Source organism: Miniopterus schreibersii (genome assembly GCF_964146895.1).
Source record: "Miniopterus schreibersii genome assembly, chromosome: 2".
NCBI classification, from domain to species: domain Eukaryota; kingdom Metazoa; phylum Chordata; class Mammalia; order Chiroptera; family Miniopteridae; genus Miniopterus; species Miniopterus schreibersii.
The window spans coordinates 38,238,043-38,256,223 of NC_138102.1; the positions used below are offsets into that span (position 1 = coordinate 38,238,043).

General features: G+C 35.0%; 1 protein-coding gene across 2 annotated transcripts in view; it reads right to left on the reverse strand.

The window, feature by feature from the left end:
• Positions 1-18,181, reverse strand: part of DNAJC3 (DnaJ heat shock protein family (Hsp40) member C3) — a 59,417-nt gene that overhangs the window by 29,143 nt on the left and 12,093 nt on the right. For both annotated transcript variants that reach the window (XM_081127978.1, XM_081127979.1), the window contains 2 exons: positions 14,641-14,765; positions 6,307-6,381 (listed from right to left, as the gene is read on the reverse strand). In XM_081127978.1, coding sequence (XP_080984104.1) covers positions 6,307-6,381; positions 14,641-14,765 — 200 coding nt within the window. The remainder of the gene's footprint in view (positions 1-6,306; positions 6,382-14,640; positions 14,766-18,181) is intronic.

An 18,181-nucleotide genomic window follows, 5' to 3' on the forward strand; every position in this document is an offset into this window, starting at 1 on the left:
CAGAGACTAGTTTTCTGTCAGCAACCCTTTAACACCTACGACTCTGAGTAGCAAACAATATGCACGGAAATGCTGCTAAACTAACAAATGATTTTATGCACTGGTTACAGAGGAGTCACTGATAGCTACAGACAAACTAAACTACCTAAGATCCTGTTTAGGACTAGGACAGCTGGTATGGACCTGAGGTGATGCCTGTTTACAGGAGACCCTCTGGCAGCAGAGTAACCTGTATACATAAAGTATGAGATTCTCACTGTAGCCCAGAAAGAGATTAAGCATATTCAAACTTTTGTTCCATTACATAAAATGTAGCTGAAAATATCTACCTGGTTGTACATAGTTCTTTATTAGTAAGATGCTATCTTTAGTATATTTAATAGGTTGGCTGGTGCCTGCTCTTAAATACCATTAAAAGCTCATTTAACCAAGAACATATAAAAGCAAACAAGTTATTATATATAATCTGTGTTTACAAACCTTTGAAAATTAAAGTGTAAGAATTCTTTAACTGGTAAAGATAAAATATAGTCATAACATTAAAATGTTCAAGCCACACCCAGAAATAATCCATTTTATGATTCCAAACAATAGATAGAATCATGTCATCTATTCAATTTCTATGCTTCACAAGGAGAAAAATGAGGTTCCCAGAAGGTACGATTTTCTCAAAGCCACTTTATACTTTCTTTTCAAGAGGTAACCAATATAAGTTTTTGCATGCCTTCCCAGAGGCTTCTGTCGATATACAACCAAATACATGTTTTGTCACTTCTTTACACAAATAGCAGCAAATGTTCTGCACTATGTAAAACACATACACGTTTGAGTCCTGTGCCCATATTCTGTAGGAATAGCCTTCATAGGATGCATACGAACAGTTACTAATTACAGTAGAGGCAAAACAGTACAGTACTTAAGAGTGCAGGTTCTGGAATCTTAAAACCTACTTTAGGCTTACTCGTGGTGTAACCTTGGGCAAGTTACTAAACCTGTCTAAACCTCAATTTCCTCTGTTGTAAAATGAGACTACAGTAGTCTCTTCCTCATCTGAGGGGGATACATTCCAAGACCCCCAGTGGATACCTAAAACCACTGAAGTACATTATGTTTTTTCCTATACATATATACCTATAATAAAGTTTACTGCTTCTCTTTGGCATATCCTAATTGCCAGCATCACTACTCTTGGGCTCTAGGAACAATCTGGTAAAGTAAGGGTGACTTGAATACGAGCACTGCACTACCTCAACAGTTGACCTAATAACCAAGATAGCTACTAAGTGACTAATGGGCTCGGAACATATACAGTGTGGATATACTGCACAGAGGGATGATTCACACAATTTTTGGACCATAGTTCACCACAGGAGAGCAAAACTGCAGACAAGAGGGGACTACTATACCTATATACCACACCCAGAGGTAGAACAATGATTAAGTAAAATAATCCATGCAAATCACTTAGCAATATGCCCCATAGATCCTGAATGCTATGTAAACCATGACTGAATTACAAAGATCTAAAACTCATGGTTCTTACCTCTTGTTCCAAAACTTTTTTCCTTCAAAATTTGTTGTATTCAATTTTACAAAAAGAAAAAGAGCTATAAGTTTTAATTGCCACTAATACCAATCTAGCAGACATAAAAGTTTTCTGTAGTGATAAATAACATTTGTACAAAATTTTTATTTTGCCTTTTAACTTTTTCTACATCTAGGTCTATAAAGCAACACCATACATAAATAATTCTTGTTAATAAATATTATTCTTTCATATTGACACAATATTCTCTAATAGTTTCCAAAACAAATTGAGATCCAATAAGTATCTTTGGGCAAAATGGGTTTTTTTCATAATACAGATTTTCCCCCCCACAAAAGTTCTGTTTATATCTACAATGTTAACAGTATTATATGACTGGAAACATTTCCTTTAAGTCCCACAAACATTAGGCTCTATAATATTTATTTTTCTAAACTTAACAGATAGTGGTCCCTCGAAATAGCTCGAATGTTCACCTCTTCACTTAAAAAGACTGAATATTGGATATACTGGCTTTGGCCTTGTATCTCTGTGTTTTCACCTGATAACATTCTTTTATTATTTGTACAGTAGGATCTAGGTTCTAAATACTTAAAATTTAATCAATTCTATATATGTTAACTGGTAAGTTCTTCTCAATATTCCCATTTTATGGTCCTATTTCCTCCTCTGCCACCCACACTCTTGGGACACTGTACTTACTACCTGGACAAAGGATATGAATGTGAGATTTTCTAATTATTAATCTGAATTTTAAATCCACACATTCCAGACAACCTAGATGTACTTTAAGTAAAACTTAACATAAGCCCTGGCCAGTGTGGCTCAGTTGGTTGGAGCATCATCCTGTAAACAGAAAGGTGGTGGCAGGTTAGATTCCTGGTTGGGGCACATACCTAGGTTGCGGGTTCAATCCCCAGCCAGAGCTCATAAGGGAGGTAACTAATCAGTGTTTCTCTCTCACCTCTTTCTCTCTCTCTCTCTCAAATCAATGAAAAACATCCTAGAGTAAGAATTTTTTTTTTTAATTTTAAATACTCTAAAATATGTGAATTCTGTACTTGTATTTTTCTCTAAACCAAATCCAATCTAATCATAATTATTCTTATATACAACAAAACTGTTACATAAATTTTTAAATGGCTTCTTCAGTGTTAAGATTTAACTCCCTCCCATTTGTAATGCCCATTAAGATTTTTCTCATAGAATTAAATACAAGCTGAGTACTTTCCTGATGAAATGATCATAAAAAGATTTTTCAATATGAAACCTGAAATTAAAAACACAGTACCATTTAAAATCACTCCAGGAGAAAAAACAAAATTAGGTAAACAGTTAACAAGTGGATCTATGTGCTGTAAGTTACAAAATGATGATAAAAGAAATCAAAGACCTAAATAAATGGGAGGCCAACTGTGTTCATGGATTGGAAAATTCAATATATCAATTCTCCCCTAAATTTACCTATAAGAGGTTTGTTTCAATTCCTATCAAAATATCAGCAGAGCTTTTAGTACACAGACAAGTTTATTCTAAACTTACATGGAAAGGAACAGGCTGGAGAATAGCTATAACAATCTTAACAGAGAAAAATAAAGTGGGGAAGAATCACTCTACCTGTTATTAACATTGAGCTATGATAATTAAGAGAATGTAGGAATGGCAGAAACATAGATCAATGGAACAGAACAGAGAATGCAGAAAGATACCCACACAAGTACAACTAACAGATTATTTTTAAAGGTGCGAAAGCAATTCAATAAAAGAGGAAAAGCCTCTTCAAAATGTGGTGCTGGAACAATAAGACATACAGAGGCAAAAGAAATGAACCTCAACCTAAACCTCACACGTTACACAAAAATGAACTCAAAATAGATTCTAGACTAAATGTAACACATAAAACCATAAAGTATATAGAAGATAACACAAGAGAAAAATCTTTGAAACCTAAGGTTTGGTAAATAGTTCTTAGGCATGATACCAAAACTCACAGGAAAAAAGGAAACATAAATTGGACTTCATCAAAATTTAAAAAAACCTTTGCTCTCTGAAAGACCCTCTGAAAAGTTGACAAAACAGACTGGTAGAAAATATTTGCAAATCACATATGTGATAAAAGTATCTAATATAAAGAACTCCCAAAACACCATAGTGAAAAAGCAAACAATCTAATTCAAACATAGGCAAAAGAGGTGAACAGACATTACACCAAAAAGGATTTACAGATAGCAAATAAGCACATGAGAAGATCATTAGCCATTGGGGAAATGTGAATTAAAACAATGTACTATCACTACACACCTCTCAGAATGGGTAAAAAAAAAAAAAATTGTGGCAATGCTAAATACTGGCAAGGATGCAGAGGAACGTAAAATGGCTCAGTCACTTTGGAAAGCAAGTTGGTGGTTTCTTATAAAACTAAACATGCAACTACAGCCCAGAAATTGCACTCCTGGGCATTTATTTATCCCAGCAAAATGAAATTTTATGTTTATACTACTACCTATATGAATATGTTCATAGTAGTTTTATTCATAATAGCCAAAAAGTAGAAACAACACAAATGTCTCCGTTAATGAATGGATAAATAAAATGTGTCCTACACATACCATGGAATACTGAGCAATTAAAAGGAACAATCTAAGTGATATATGCAACAATCTGGATGACTTTCCAGGAAATAATGCTGAGGGGAAAAAAGTCATTTCTAAAAGGTTACATACATTTGAGTCCATGTATACAGTATTTCTGAAATATCAAAATTTAAGAAATGAATAACAAATTAGTGGTTGCTAGGAGTTATGGATGAGGGGCTGAAGGATTATGGAAAAGAAATGGGTGTGGTTATAAAAGGTCAATAGGAAGGATGTCCTTGTGGCAATAAGCTGTTCAGTACTTTTGACTGTGGTGGTATAGAAAAACTATAGGATACAGAGAAATGAATACTAGTAAAACTGGCAGAATCTAAGTGGACTGGTAGATTGTATCAATGTCAATATCTTGGTTGTAGTACTGTACTACAGCTTTATAAGATGTTTTCATTGGGGAAAACTGGGTATTGGGTAAAAGGTACAAAAAGCCTCTGTGTTAATTATAATTTCATGGGAATGTACAATTACCTCAATGAAAATTTCAATTAAAAATTAAATATTCAGTACAGATGCATATTCTCATGGAAGAATCCCGTAACAATAACAACAAGGGTAGTGTTAAGAACACACTAGCAGGAGCATGACTGTCAGAGAACAATCTAACAGTGAAAAGTCACCTGAAAGTACCCCATCTTGTTTCTGAGAGGTTTTAATATTGATAACAGAAAAGGCATTAATTAACTCAACACATACCCAAAGTTCCAAAAACTCTCTTTTCCAAAGCCCACTAAGGATAAATTTATGCTAAAGCTTCATTCTAAATTGTGTTATTTCTAAAAGGCGCCCCTAATGCGGTGATTGGGGGAAAAATTCTAAGTAATATATTTAAGTATTTGTTAAAAAGAAAACACATTCTTATGTTTCATCATTTATTTATCAATTCAGCAGATTTTTATACAACACTTGCTATGTACAAAGGACTGGAAATGTATGCTCCCAGCACCTTCGCATCTCCACCACCTGTCCTTCAGCCTGCCCTCAAGTAGTAAGGAAGATTAGATAAACAGAAAATTACATCCAATGTTATCGAGACCATGAGACAGGGTTCTGGTTCAAAAAAATTATAATGCTTTTTGGATTTTTCTGCTTACGACCGAGTATGCGGTATGGTTATGAAAATGTTAGAAATTGTAGTCTTCTTGTCATAGTGGTTATCATCATAGTAACTAAGCATTTTGATAAACCAAAAAAGGCAAATAATGAATAATGGACTCTACATATATGCCCTTTCTAAACCATTCCAGAAACAAACCAATGGAGAAAAAAAATGCAGGTCTTAAAACAAGCCCAATGAGGGCATAAAGACATTGGGCTGGCTATCTCTCTCTAACTCCTTTTTCAAGACATACCCCCTTCAATTACATATTATCTGTACATCCCCCCAACAATCCAAAACACTTTACACTTTTCTTGAACAGAACTCAGATATTTTATTTAACACTATAGATATACTGTCTAGTAAAATAAAGGTTTGTTAAATGAACAAATGAAGTGGGAATACAGAGCTCTCTGATCTGTTCCCCCAGTTTCATAAATTTTCATCTCTGCCCTGTCGGTATAGGATCTTTCAGTATAATAATACAAGGCTAGTTGTGAAAGGTTGCGAACATTAGCAAATAAAACGTCAGTTTGTCATAGAGACTTTGGACTTTACTCTGCCATCTTGATGGAAATCCTCAACAACACTTTACGCTTTGTAAAGTAGCCATATGGGAAATGTAAAATTCCCTTTTAAGAATCGGTTTCATTACTCCTTTCAAATCAAATAAAGGGATTCCCAAGTCACTTTAGAGGACTTCTGGAATAGCTCAGCTGATGTCTCTAGATTCTAATAGAAGACAAAACAGAGCATGTAAACTAACTCAGGACATAACTGAGTTAGGATTATCTATTTGTTCCTCAGACTTTACCTACCATCTATTAAAGTGATTCTTTGATGTCAGCCCTAAATATTAATTCAGGAACTGTGATTCTTATATACACAAATCAAATGATTTTTCATTTTAGCTATAAAGTTATTATTAAATATCTTCCTATAAAATATAAATCTAACATATTCACTCAATATAACATGTTCATAGAGCCAAATACAAATTGAACTTAACTTACCACTTTTTTAAAATCATCTTCTGCTTCATCAAGTTTTCCTTGTTTGAGTAATAAGTGACCTCTCTGTAATCTTGCCTAGTAAAAAAAAAAAAAAAAAAAAAAGGTGTTCTGAGTACTATGCATTTCTAAATTTGCTTTAAACACAAAGAATAAAACTAACTAAGCTAATGAAGTATTAATGAAATAGTTATTTTCCAATGCCCATTTGATTTGGCACTCTTAAGAATATTCCCTGGAACCCACAAATATGTGTAATTTTTGATTAAGTATGCTTCCTTAAAAATACTTTCTGCTATATCCAAAATGTTGAAAACATGTCTACACAAAATCTTGTACATGAATGTTCACAGCAATAGTCAAAAAGTGGAAACAACCCAAATTCCCATCAACTAATAAATCAATAAGCAAATGTGATATACCCATACAACAGAATTATTATTCAGCCATGAAAAGGAATAGAGTACATGAACCTTGAAAACATTATGCTAAGTGAAAGAAGTCAGACACAAAAGGCTATATAATTGTATGATTTCATTTATGCAAAATATCCAAATTCCATAGAGACAGAAAAATAAGTGGTTGCCAGGGGCTAGGGAAGATATGGGAATGACTATTAATGATTACAGGGTTTCCTTTTGAGGTGATAAAAATGTTCTGGAACTATACAGTGATGATGCTTGCTTACCCTTGGGAATATATGGAAGGTGCCCAACTTATGATGGTCTGACTAACAATTTTTCGACATTACAACGGTGCAAAAGTGATACACGTTACTAGAAACTGCATTTTGAATTTTGATCTTTTCCCAGGCTAGCAACAATGTGGTGCAATACTCCCTCGTGATGCTGAGGAGCAGCAGGGAGTCACAGCTCCCAGCCAGCCAACAATCAAAACGGTGAACCACTGGTACTCAACAGTATACTGTTGTCAGTGTTTTTTGGATACTGTGTTTTGTGTTTTGCACCCCATCATGTCCACAAAATGCCCATCTGTGTGCCAGTGTACTTTCAACTATGTATGTTAATGGTGAGTACCCATATACCCATTCTGTTTATCACTTTCATTATTCAATGAAATACATGAGATATTTAACACTCTATTATACAATAGGCTTTGTGTTAGATGCTTTTGCAAAAACTGTAGGCCAGCCTCAGACCGCACCACAGCCCTAGGCAATCAACTCCACAACTGACACGTCTAAAGGGTGGCCCTGGCTAGCACCAGAGTCCCACTAAAATGACTCCCACTACATGGGGTCAGTCCCTGCACAACAGCTTGTCTGCTGTAGTTGTGGCCAGCCCTCAGAGTAAATAAGCCTGAAGGTCAACTGCACCCACTGACATGCCAGCAGCAATCAAGGCCCAACTACAACAGGAAGGTACATATAACTCACAGTGGGGACACCCCTGGAGAGCCTGGCTCAGGTGACCAGGGAGACTGTGCCACTGGGATCCATAGGACACCTTTTACATAAGGCCACTCTGTCAAGACCAGGACACAGAGCAGATTTCCCTAACACACAGAAACAAGCAAAGTGAGGAAACAAAAAAACATGTACCAAATGAAAGAACAGGACAAAACTCCAGAAAAAGAACTAAATTAAATGGTGCACTCTACCAGATAGAGAGTCAGAAATACTGGTTTTAAGGATGCTCAACAAGTGGGAGAAGAACAGATGAACTTGGTGAGAAGTTGAACAAAGAGACAGAGAACATTTTAAAAAAAGGATATAGAAAACATTAGAAAGAACCTATCAGAATTAAAGAATATAATAACTAAAGTGAAGAATATACTAGAGGGAATCAACAACAGATTAAATGAAGCAGGGAATCAAATCAGAAATCTGAAAGAGAAAGTAGTAAAAAACCCCAACTGGAACAGCAAAAAGAAAAAGGTTTTTAAAAATGAAGATAATTTAAGGAACCTCTAGGGCAACATCAAGCATACCACCATTCATATCATAGGGGTCCAGAAGAAGAGAGAAATGGATTAAAAACCTACTTGAAGAAATAATGACTGAAAACTTCCCTAACCCATCAAACGAAATCAACATACAAGTCCGGGAAGCACAGAGAGTCCCAAATAAGATGAACCCAAAAAGGCCACAAAAAGACACCTCATAATTAAAATGCTAAAAGTTAAAGACAAAGAATCTCAAAAGTAGCAAGAGAAAAGCATATAGTTAAGTACAAGGGAACTCCCATCAGGCTAGCAGCAAATTTGTGAAAAGAAACTTTGCTGGTGAGAAGGGATTTACATGAAATATTCAGTGAGGAAAAGCAGGGACCTACAACCAAGATTACTCTACCCAGCGACGTTTATCATTTAAAATCAAAGGAGAGAGTTTCCCAGGCAAGAAAAAGCTAAAGGAGTTCATCACTACCAAACCAGTATACAAAAAATGTAAAAGATACTTTTTTAAGTAGAAGAGATCAAACTGTGAATAATACAGGAAAGGAAAAAATCTCGCTGACAAAGGCAAATACTTAGTAAAAGCAGTGAATCAACAAATTATAAAGCTAGTACCAAGGTTAAAAGAAGATCATGTGTAATTACAACAATAAATTTAGGAATATACATAAACACACACAAAATAAGTAAAAAACACAGAAAACATAAATGTGGACTGGATAAGTAAAAACTGTACTGATTTTAAAATAATTGCAAACCTAAGTGACCATCAACTTAAAATAGACTGCTTTAAACATAACTTGGTATATATAAAGCACATGGTAACCATAAACCAATAATCTATAAGAAATATAGAAGAAATAAAGAGAAAGGAACCCAGACATAACATAGAAAGTCATCGACATACAAGGGAATAGCCAAGAGAATACGAACACAGAACTACAAAAACAATCAGAAAACAATTAATAAAATGGCAATCACTACAAACCTATCAATAACTGCTTTAAAAAAAAAAAAAATGGACTACATGCCCGGCTGGGCGTGGCTCAGCGGTTGAGCGTCGACCTAAGATCCAGGCAATTGGGGTTCGATTCCCAGTCAGGGCACATGCCCAGGTTGTGGGCTGCAGCCAATCAATGACTCTCTCATCACTGATGTTTATCTCTCTCTCTCTCCCTCTCCTTTCCTCTCTCTGAAGTCAATAAAGATATATTTTTTAAAAAAAAATGGATTACATGCTCCAATCAAGTAACACAGGGTGGCTGAAAGGATAAAAAAATAAGGCTGTACATATAATGCCTACAAGAGACCCACTTCAGATCAAGAGACACACACTGACTGAAAGTAAAGGGTTGGAAAAACATACTTCATGCAAGTGAAAATGAAAAAAAGGCTGGAGTAGCAAATTTATATCAAACAAAATAGACTTTAAGAAAAAGTCAGTAACAAAAGACCAAGAAGGGTATTTCATAATGATAAAGGGATCAATCCAACAAGAATATGTAACTCTCAAAAATATCTACACACCAACATAGAAGAACCAAATATATAAAGCAAAAATGACAAACATAAAAGGAAAGATCAGTAGTAATACAATAGTACAGTAGGGGGCTTTAACACCCCATTGAAATCAACAAGGAAACCGGCCTTGAATGACACATCAGATTGGAGGGACTTAGTTGATATTTTAGAACATTTCACCCAAATGCAGAATATACATTCTTTTCAAGTGTATGTGGAACATTTTCCAGGATACACGTATCAGGAAACACAAAAAGTCTCAATAAATTGAACAAGATTGAAATTATATCAAGCATTTTCTTCTATCACAATGGCATGAAACTAGCAATCAGTCACAAGAAGAAAACTAAAAAACACAAGCATGTGGACACTAAATAACATGCTACTAAACAATAAATGGGTTAACAACAAGATCAAGAAGGAAATCAAAATACCTAGAGACAAATGAAAATAAAACCGAAAAGTCAATGGGACACAGCCAAAGCATTTGACAAAATCCAGTATCACTTTATGATAAAAAAACTCTCAGCACCGTGTGAATAGAAGGAACATAGCTCAACGTAATAAAGGCCATATATTCCATGGTGTAAATGTCCCACTGCTTTTTTATCCACTCATCTACTGATGGGCATCTGGGATGTTTCCAGGTCTTAACTATTATAAATTGCGCTGCTATAAACATAGGGGTGCATAAGTTCTTTCTGATAAGTGTTCTGGGTTTCTTAGGATATATTCCCAGAAGTAGATTCACTGGGTCAAATGGCAGGTCAATTTTTAATTTTTGGAGGAACTTCCATACTGTTTTCCACAGTGGCTGCACCAGTCTGCATTCCCACCAGCAGTGTACCAGGGTTCCCCTTTCTCCACATCCTCGCCAGCACCTGTCATCTGTTGATTTGTTGATGGCAGCCATTCTGACAGGTGTGAAGTGATACCACATGGTGGTTTTAATTTGCATCTCTCTGATGATTAGCAACGTTGAGCATTTTTTCATGTCTCCTGGCCATCTGTATGTCCTCTTTGGAGAACTGTCAATTCAGGTCCTTAGCCCATTTTTTAATTGAATTATTTGTCTTCCTCCTGTTGAGCTATATGAGTTCCTTGTATATTTTGGAAATTAGCCCCTTATCAGACGTATCCTTGGCAAATACATTCTCCCATACTATGGGGTTCCTTTGTATTTTGAGGATGATTTCCTCTGCCGTGCAGAAGCTTTTTAGTTTGATGTAGTCCCATTTGTTCATTTTTTCCTTTGTTTCTGTTGCCGTAGGAGACGTATCAGTGAAAATTCCACTACGAGAGATGTCTGTGACTTTACTGCCTATGTTTGCTTCCAGGATGTTTTTGGTTTTGCAACTTACATTTACACCATGGAATACTATGGAGCTGTAAAGAAGGATCTCGTACCCTTTGGGACAGTGTAGATGTTGGACCCGGAGAAAATTATGCCAAGTGAAATAAGCCAGGTAGAGAAGGACAAACATCACATGAACTCACTTATATGTGAAATCTAAAGAACAAAGTAAACTGATGAACAAAATAGATCCAGTGACATAGAAGACAGAACAGACTGATGAATCTCAGGGGGAAGGCAGGGGTGGGTGGACTGGGGAAGAGATTAACCAAAAACTTTATATGCATAAATGAATAGCCCATGGACACAGACAATATAGTGTGGTGAAGGCCAGGGGCGGGGGAAGAAGAGGGGGTGCGGGTTAGAAGGGGTCAATGGGGGAAAAAGGGAATATCTGTAAGTCATTCAACAATAAAGATAAATTAAGAAAAAATAAAATAAAGGCTATATATGACAAACCCACAGCTAACACTATAATCAATGGTTAAAAGCTGTAAGCTTTTTCTTTAAGATCAGGAACAAGGCAAGGATGTCTACTTTCACCACCTTAATTCAACATATTATTGGAAGTCCTAAGCATAGCAATCAGACAAGAAAAAGAAATAAAAGGCATCCAAAATGGAAAAGAAGTACAGCTGTCATTATTTGCAGATGACATGCTATATAAAGAACACTAAAGATTCCACCAAAAAACTATTAGAACTAATAAGTGAATTCAGTAAGCAGGATACACAATTAATATTCAGAAATCAATTCAATTTTTATACAGGAATAATGATTATCAGAAAGAGAATCAGGAAAACAATACTATTTACAATTGCATCAAAAAAATAAAATACCTAGGAAGAAATTTAAGCAAGGAAGTAAAAGAACTCTACTTGGAAAACTGTAAGACACTGAAGAAGACACAAATAAATGGAAGGATACACCATGCTCTTGGACAGGAAGAATTAACATTGTTAAAATGTCCACAGTGTCCAAGGCAATCTATAGATTTAATGCAAACCCTATTAAAATACCAATGGCATTTTCCACAGAGCTATAACAAATAACCCGAAAATTTATATGGAACCAAACAAGTCCCCAAATATCCAAAGCCATCTGAAGGAAGAACAACAAAGTTGGAGGTATCATGCCACCTGATATCAAACTACAAGGCTATAGTAATCAGAACAGCATGGTACTGGCACAAAAACACATTCATAGATCAATGGAACAGAATAGAGAGACCAGAAATAAACCCACACCTATATGCTCAACTAATCTATAACAATGGAGGCAAGAATATACAATGGGATAAAGACAGTTTCATCATTAATGGTGTTGGGAAAACTGGACAGATACATGCAAAGGAAAAAAAAAAAAGAAACTAGACCACTTTGCTACACCATATACAAAAATAAAATAAAGATGGATTTAAGACTTAAATATAAGACCTGAAACCATAAAACTCCTAAAAGAAAACATAGGCAATAAACTCTTTGACCTGGCTCTTAGCAATATTTTTTTGGATATGTCTCCTCAAGACAGGGAAACAAAAGAAAAAATAAACAAATGGCACTACATCAAACTAAGAAGTTTTTGCACAGCAAAAGAAACAATCATTAAAATATAAAACAACCTACTGAATGGGAGAGATATTCACCAATGATACATCTGCTAAGAGGTTAATATCCAAAATATGTAAGGAACTCAAACAACTTAACACCAAAATAACAAATAATCTGATTTTTAAAAATGGGCAGAGGCTTTGAATAAACATTTCTCCAATGAGAATATACAGATGGCCAACAGACATATGAAAAGAGGCTCAACATCACTAATCATCAGGGAAACACAAATTAAAATCACAATGAGATCACCTCACAGACTTGTCAGAATGTCTGTCATCCATAAATCAACAAATATGTGTTAGTGAGGATGTGGAGAAAAGGGAACTCTGTTGCACTGTTGGTGGGATGGTAAATTGGTACAGCCAGTATGGAAAACAGTATAAATATAACTACCATATAACCCAGCAATTCCATTTCTGGTATTTAGCTGAAGGAATCTGAAACACTATTTTGAAAAGATATAAGCACCGCTATGTTCACTGCAGCATTATTTACAATAGCCAAGATATGTAATCAGCTTAAGTGTCCATCAACGGATGAATAGACAAAGAAGATTTGGTACTTATTTATATATACATCGGAGTATTATTCAGCCATAAAAAAGAATGAAATGTTGCCATCTGTGACATGAATGGACCTATATAGTATTATGCTAAGCGAAAAAAGTGAGAAAAAGAAAAATACCACTTGGTTTCACTTATATGTGGAATCTAAAAAACAAAATAAACCAAAAAAAAACCCTCACAGATACAGAGAATAAATTCATGGTTGCCAGATGAGAGGGTGGTTGGGGGAAGGGTTAAAAGGTGAAAGGGATTAAGAAATACAAATTGCCAGTTATAAAAATCATGGGGATGTAAAGTATTCTGTAGGGAATAGAGTCAATAATATTGTAATAACTGTGTATGGTATCAGATGGGTACTAGCCTTATTGGGGTGAACCCTTTATAGGGTATATGAATGTCTAATCACTATTTTATACACCTGAACTAATACTGTATGTCAACTGTAACTGAAAAGTTAAAATAAATTTTTACAAGAGAAATCATATACATATTCCACTAAAACTTATGTTACTTTTATCATACATAAAATTTCCCTACCTAATCTTCTGTTAAATGCATTAATACACATAAAAAGCAATATTAAAGCTACTTCAACCGGTTAATAGCTAGTATAATACCAGGATAATGAGCTACTTAACCTTTGTGAAAGGTGGTGCTTAGCTAGGTAAAGTAATAAAGAAAATTAGATATTTGGGAATTCCATCTTAAAATAAGAGTAATATTTCAAACCAAACATTCATCCATATCTAATTATATCAAATTATTTTTGGAATATGGCAGGATATAAACAATAAATGAGTTATCAAGTTAATTTTGAAACCATCTAACTGGTCCTATTATTTTAAGCCATTATACTAACCTGCCAATTGTCAAAATATTCCATTAGGCTGTAAATTCTTCCACTTTTGAAGCCTGTGTGTTGGTTCTAGAGAATTCTAATTCAGCATTGTATCCTCACCACAAACCACTGCTTATTTGAGTTATCCCCTTTTCTTTATTGTTCCTGCTACTAATTGAAACTATCATTAGGCACCGGACAGCCTCTTAATTAAACAGCCTCTTAATCAACTCATTTCTCTGCCTCACATCTTGCCCTACACTCTGTCATCCACACAGAAGTCTTTCTAAATGACAAAGTGAACATCACTGCCAAGCTTCTAAAAATTATCTAATGTACCCACTGTTCCTCTTTCACACAGACCTTTGATGGCAGGGACTTTGGAGGTTTCTTGTTGCCTAGTCCACTTTATCATAGTGGCTTTCTATATTCTCCAGCTATGCCCAGCACGCCAGTCCTCACCTTAAGAAACAAATTACCTCTTCCAAGTTCCCGTAAATTAAACCTTAAAGAAAGTTTGGATGCACTTACTGCAGTGAAATCCATCTTCAATTCAATCACTTTAGTTAAATCAGGAAGTGCTGCTTTTGATTTGCCCATAGCTAAAAAGGCAGTAGCTCTCCGATAGTATGCAACATAGTTATCTGGGTCACCATCTGAAAATTAAAATAATAAATGTTAGCTCTCAATAATTTATTTTAAAAACCAAGTCACCTGAACAATATTAGAGCCTGTAATTCTATTAAGACTAATTAAGAAAACAATGTCTTCATCAATCATGAGTCGTGTTGCCTAGCAAGATCACTGCAAATAAATCCTGAACAGAGGTCAGAAAACTGTAGCCTCTCAGCCAAATCCAATTCACAAACTTCAAGTTAAGAATATTTTGTACATTTTTAAAGACTTGTCAGAAAAATAGAAAAATATGCAACAAAGTCTAAAATATTTATTATCTGGCCCTTTAGAGAAAAAGTTTGGCAACCTCTGGTCTGAAATACTAACTATATTCAACTCATAACTTTGTCTTTACTGAAATTTTCTTAAGTGAAATACTGACTGAAAATGTGGACTATGCACTTATTTACAAGATTTTTAAAAACTATCTTGCCCAGCAGACATGGCTCAGCGGTTGAGCATCAACCTATGATCCAGGAGATCCCAGTTCTATTCCCAGCCAATGCACATGCCCAGGTTGCGGGTTCAATCCCCAATAGGGGCGTGCAGGAGGCGGCCGATCGATGACCCTCTCATCATTGATGTTTTCCTCTCTCTGAAGTCAATAAAGATATATTTTTAAAAATTACAGACTTCCAATTAAGTTGATATATTGAATATGCAATCTCTATTCCCTCACAAACTACAACTAAAATGGCAGTGAAGAAATAAAGGTACAAACCTTAGACAAAGAATGAGTGAGACTAAAGAGCAAGACTAGAGAAGATCAAGATTTGACCAGGCCTGGCCAGTGTGTTCAGTGGTTAGAGCATCAGCCCTCAAACCAAAGGGTCACAGGTTCGATTCCCAGCCCTGGTCAGGGTATGTGCGGGAGGCAACCAATTGATGTCTCTCTCACATCAATGTTTCCCTCTCTTCTACTCTCGCTCAAAAGCAATGGAAAAAAATATCCTCATGTGAGTATTAACAATACAAAAAAAATATTTGAACAAAGGAAAGCAGATGGATGAGTTAGGTTTTTTAGCTAATTGCACTCTGCTCAGCACCTACAAAGTGGGGAAAGAGTGAATTCAATTAGAAGCAAATCTCATGCCAATCCTTCCAAAAAGCAACTTTGAAATATATATATCAAGAATGTTAAAAGTGATCTTGACCAAATCTGGCCATTTATCTTAAAAAAAAAAACAAAAAAAACCCTATATGCACAGATGTCCATCATTATAAAATTTACCACCCAAACTCACTAAAATTTCTACCCCTGAAAGTCCTATCATTTGAAAAACATTACAATATGGAAATCTATGTAGCAGAATAGTGTATAATTATTCAAAATCAAGGTTTCGAGCAGTTGTAAATGTCATTGAAAACTACCTGAAGTGCTGCTGGGGGAAGGTGAGGCAGGAGGAGAGAAAACCAAATGTGCAAGAAGGTACAAACGGTCAATAAGCACATGAAAAGATGTTTAACATCACTAATCATCAGGGAAATGCAAATCAAAACCACAATGAAATACCACTTCACACCCATTAGGAAAGAAGTACTGGTGAAGATGTAGAGAAACTGGAGCCCTTGTGCACTATTGGAGGGGCTGTAAAATGATGCAGCTGCTCTAGGGGAGTTCCTCAAAAATTATACATAAAATTACCATATGAACCACCAATTCCATTTCTGGGTATATAACCAAAAGAACTGAAAGCAAAGTTTAAACAGACATTTGTATACCCATGTTCACAGAAGCATTATTCACAATAGCCCAAAAATGGAAAACAAATGTGGCATTTGTACAGACAATGGAATATTATTATTTAGTCTTTTAAAAAGGAATGAAATTCTGATACATATTACAACACAGATGAACCTTAAAGACATTATCCTAAGTGAAATAAGCTGGACACAAAAGGAAAATATTGTATGATTCCACTTCTATGAGGTACCTAGAGTAGTCCATTTTATAGAAACAGAAATTAGAATGGTGGTTGCCAGGGAATGGGAAGGGAATAGGATCAGAAATGAAAAACAACTATTTAATGGGTACAGAGTGTCAGTTTGAGATGAAAAAGTTCTGGACACGGGTGGTGGTGATAGCTGCTCAACAGTGTGAATGCAGTTAATGCCACTGAACTATACGTTTAAAATAGTTAAAATGGTAAATCTTGTTATATATATTTTATTGTACTGAGGATTTTATTATAGTAATATTTAAAAAAAAATAGAATTGGGCATTTTAACATTTAAAAAAGTTTATTTTTTCTTAAATCTGAAACAAAAACCCCCACACATGATGACAGCTAAACATTATTGAAATTTCTTTCCTAATCAATTTCCCTTGGAAGGAAAGGAAAGAAGAGCAAAGTCAGTTGCCTTTGTATAGGGCGTTTCCTACAAACTATTGTAATTAACTTGAAGAAAGAATAAGAAACAAAGTAACTATATATAGAGCATACTTAATACAGAATATTTTTAGACCATATTTAATTTAGATTGTGCAATAAATTAAAAATATATTGGTTTGGTCAGCATAACTGGCCATAAGAATGGTTTGATACCTAAGAATTACTGAAACTTAAGTGACTGCCTCTGAAAGTAAAAGGAAATTCACTATCTGGGCAGATGCATTGTCTTTATACTGTCCATATATTCCAAAATGTTTCACAATGAACATGGAGCACTTTCATATTCATTAATAAAAATTTTTAAAAGTTCTCCATGACTTATTTACACTAAGCAAAGAATAAGAAATACTAGAAATAACATGATTTAAGGTCTCGCATTTAGACCACACACCATCATCAAATATATGTCCAACATTCTATTACATATATTTCTTACTGCACCTAACACTTATCACTACCTCCCAAAATCAACTATTTATATACACACTTCAGTCTAGAGAAAATAAATTCCTTGAGTCAATTCGTTTTTGTGTCTCCACAGCTAGCACCTGGCCCACAAGTACTGAAATGAAAGGAAATGGGGAAAAAAAAATTCCTGATAACTACAACCAAGGACACTCTCATGTCAATGCCAACACTGAGACCTCCTTAGAACAAGCAAGGGACTCAAAGAAGTCAGCACAGACATACATGGCTCTTAAAGAAACATGCCTCACTAGGATATTCAGATCATTCTCCCACATGAAATTAGCAATGGCATTTTCAAAACAGATGTTGCTTATTTTGAACTCTGTATATAGATCTTTCTAGAAAAAAAAGAATGCTTATTGCTAGCTTTGGGCATTTTATCAAGAAGGTACCTTGAGTAAAAACTGCATTGGAATTCCATTTGGGAAAAAATGATGATTTCAGTCTGTGAAGAAAAACCTCCAAAGAGGATTATGTATGACATAGCTTTTGTATTAAGTATTTGATTATATACATATTTAAAATGTCTATATAAA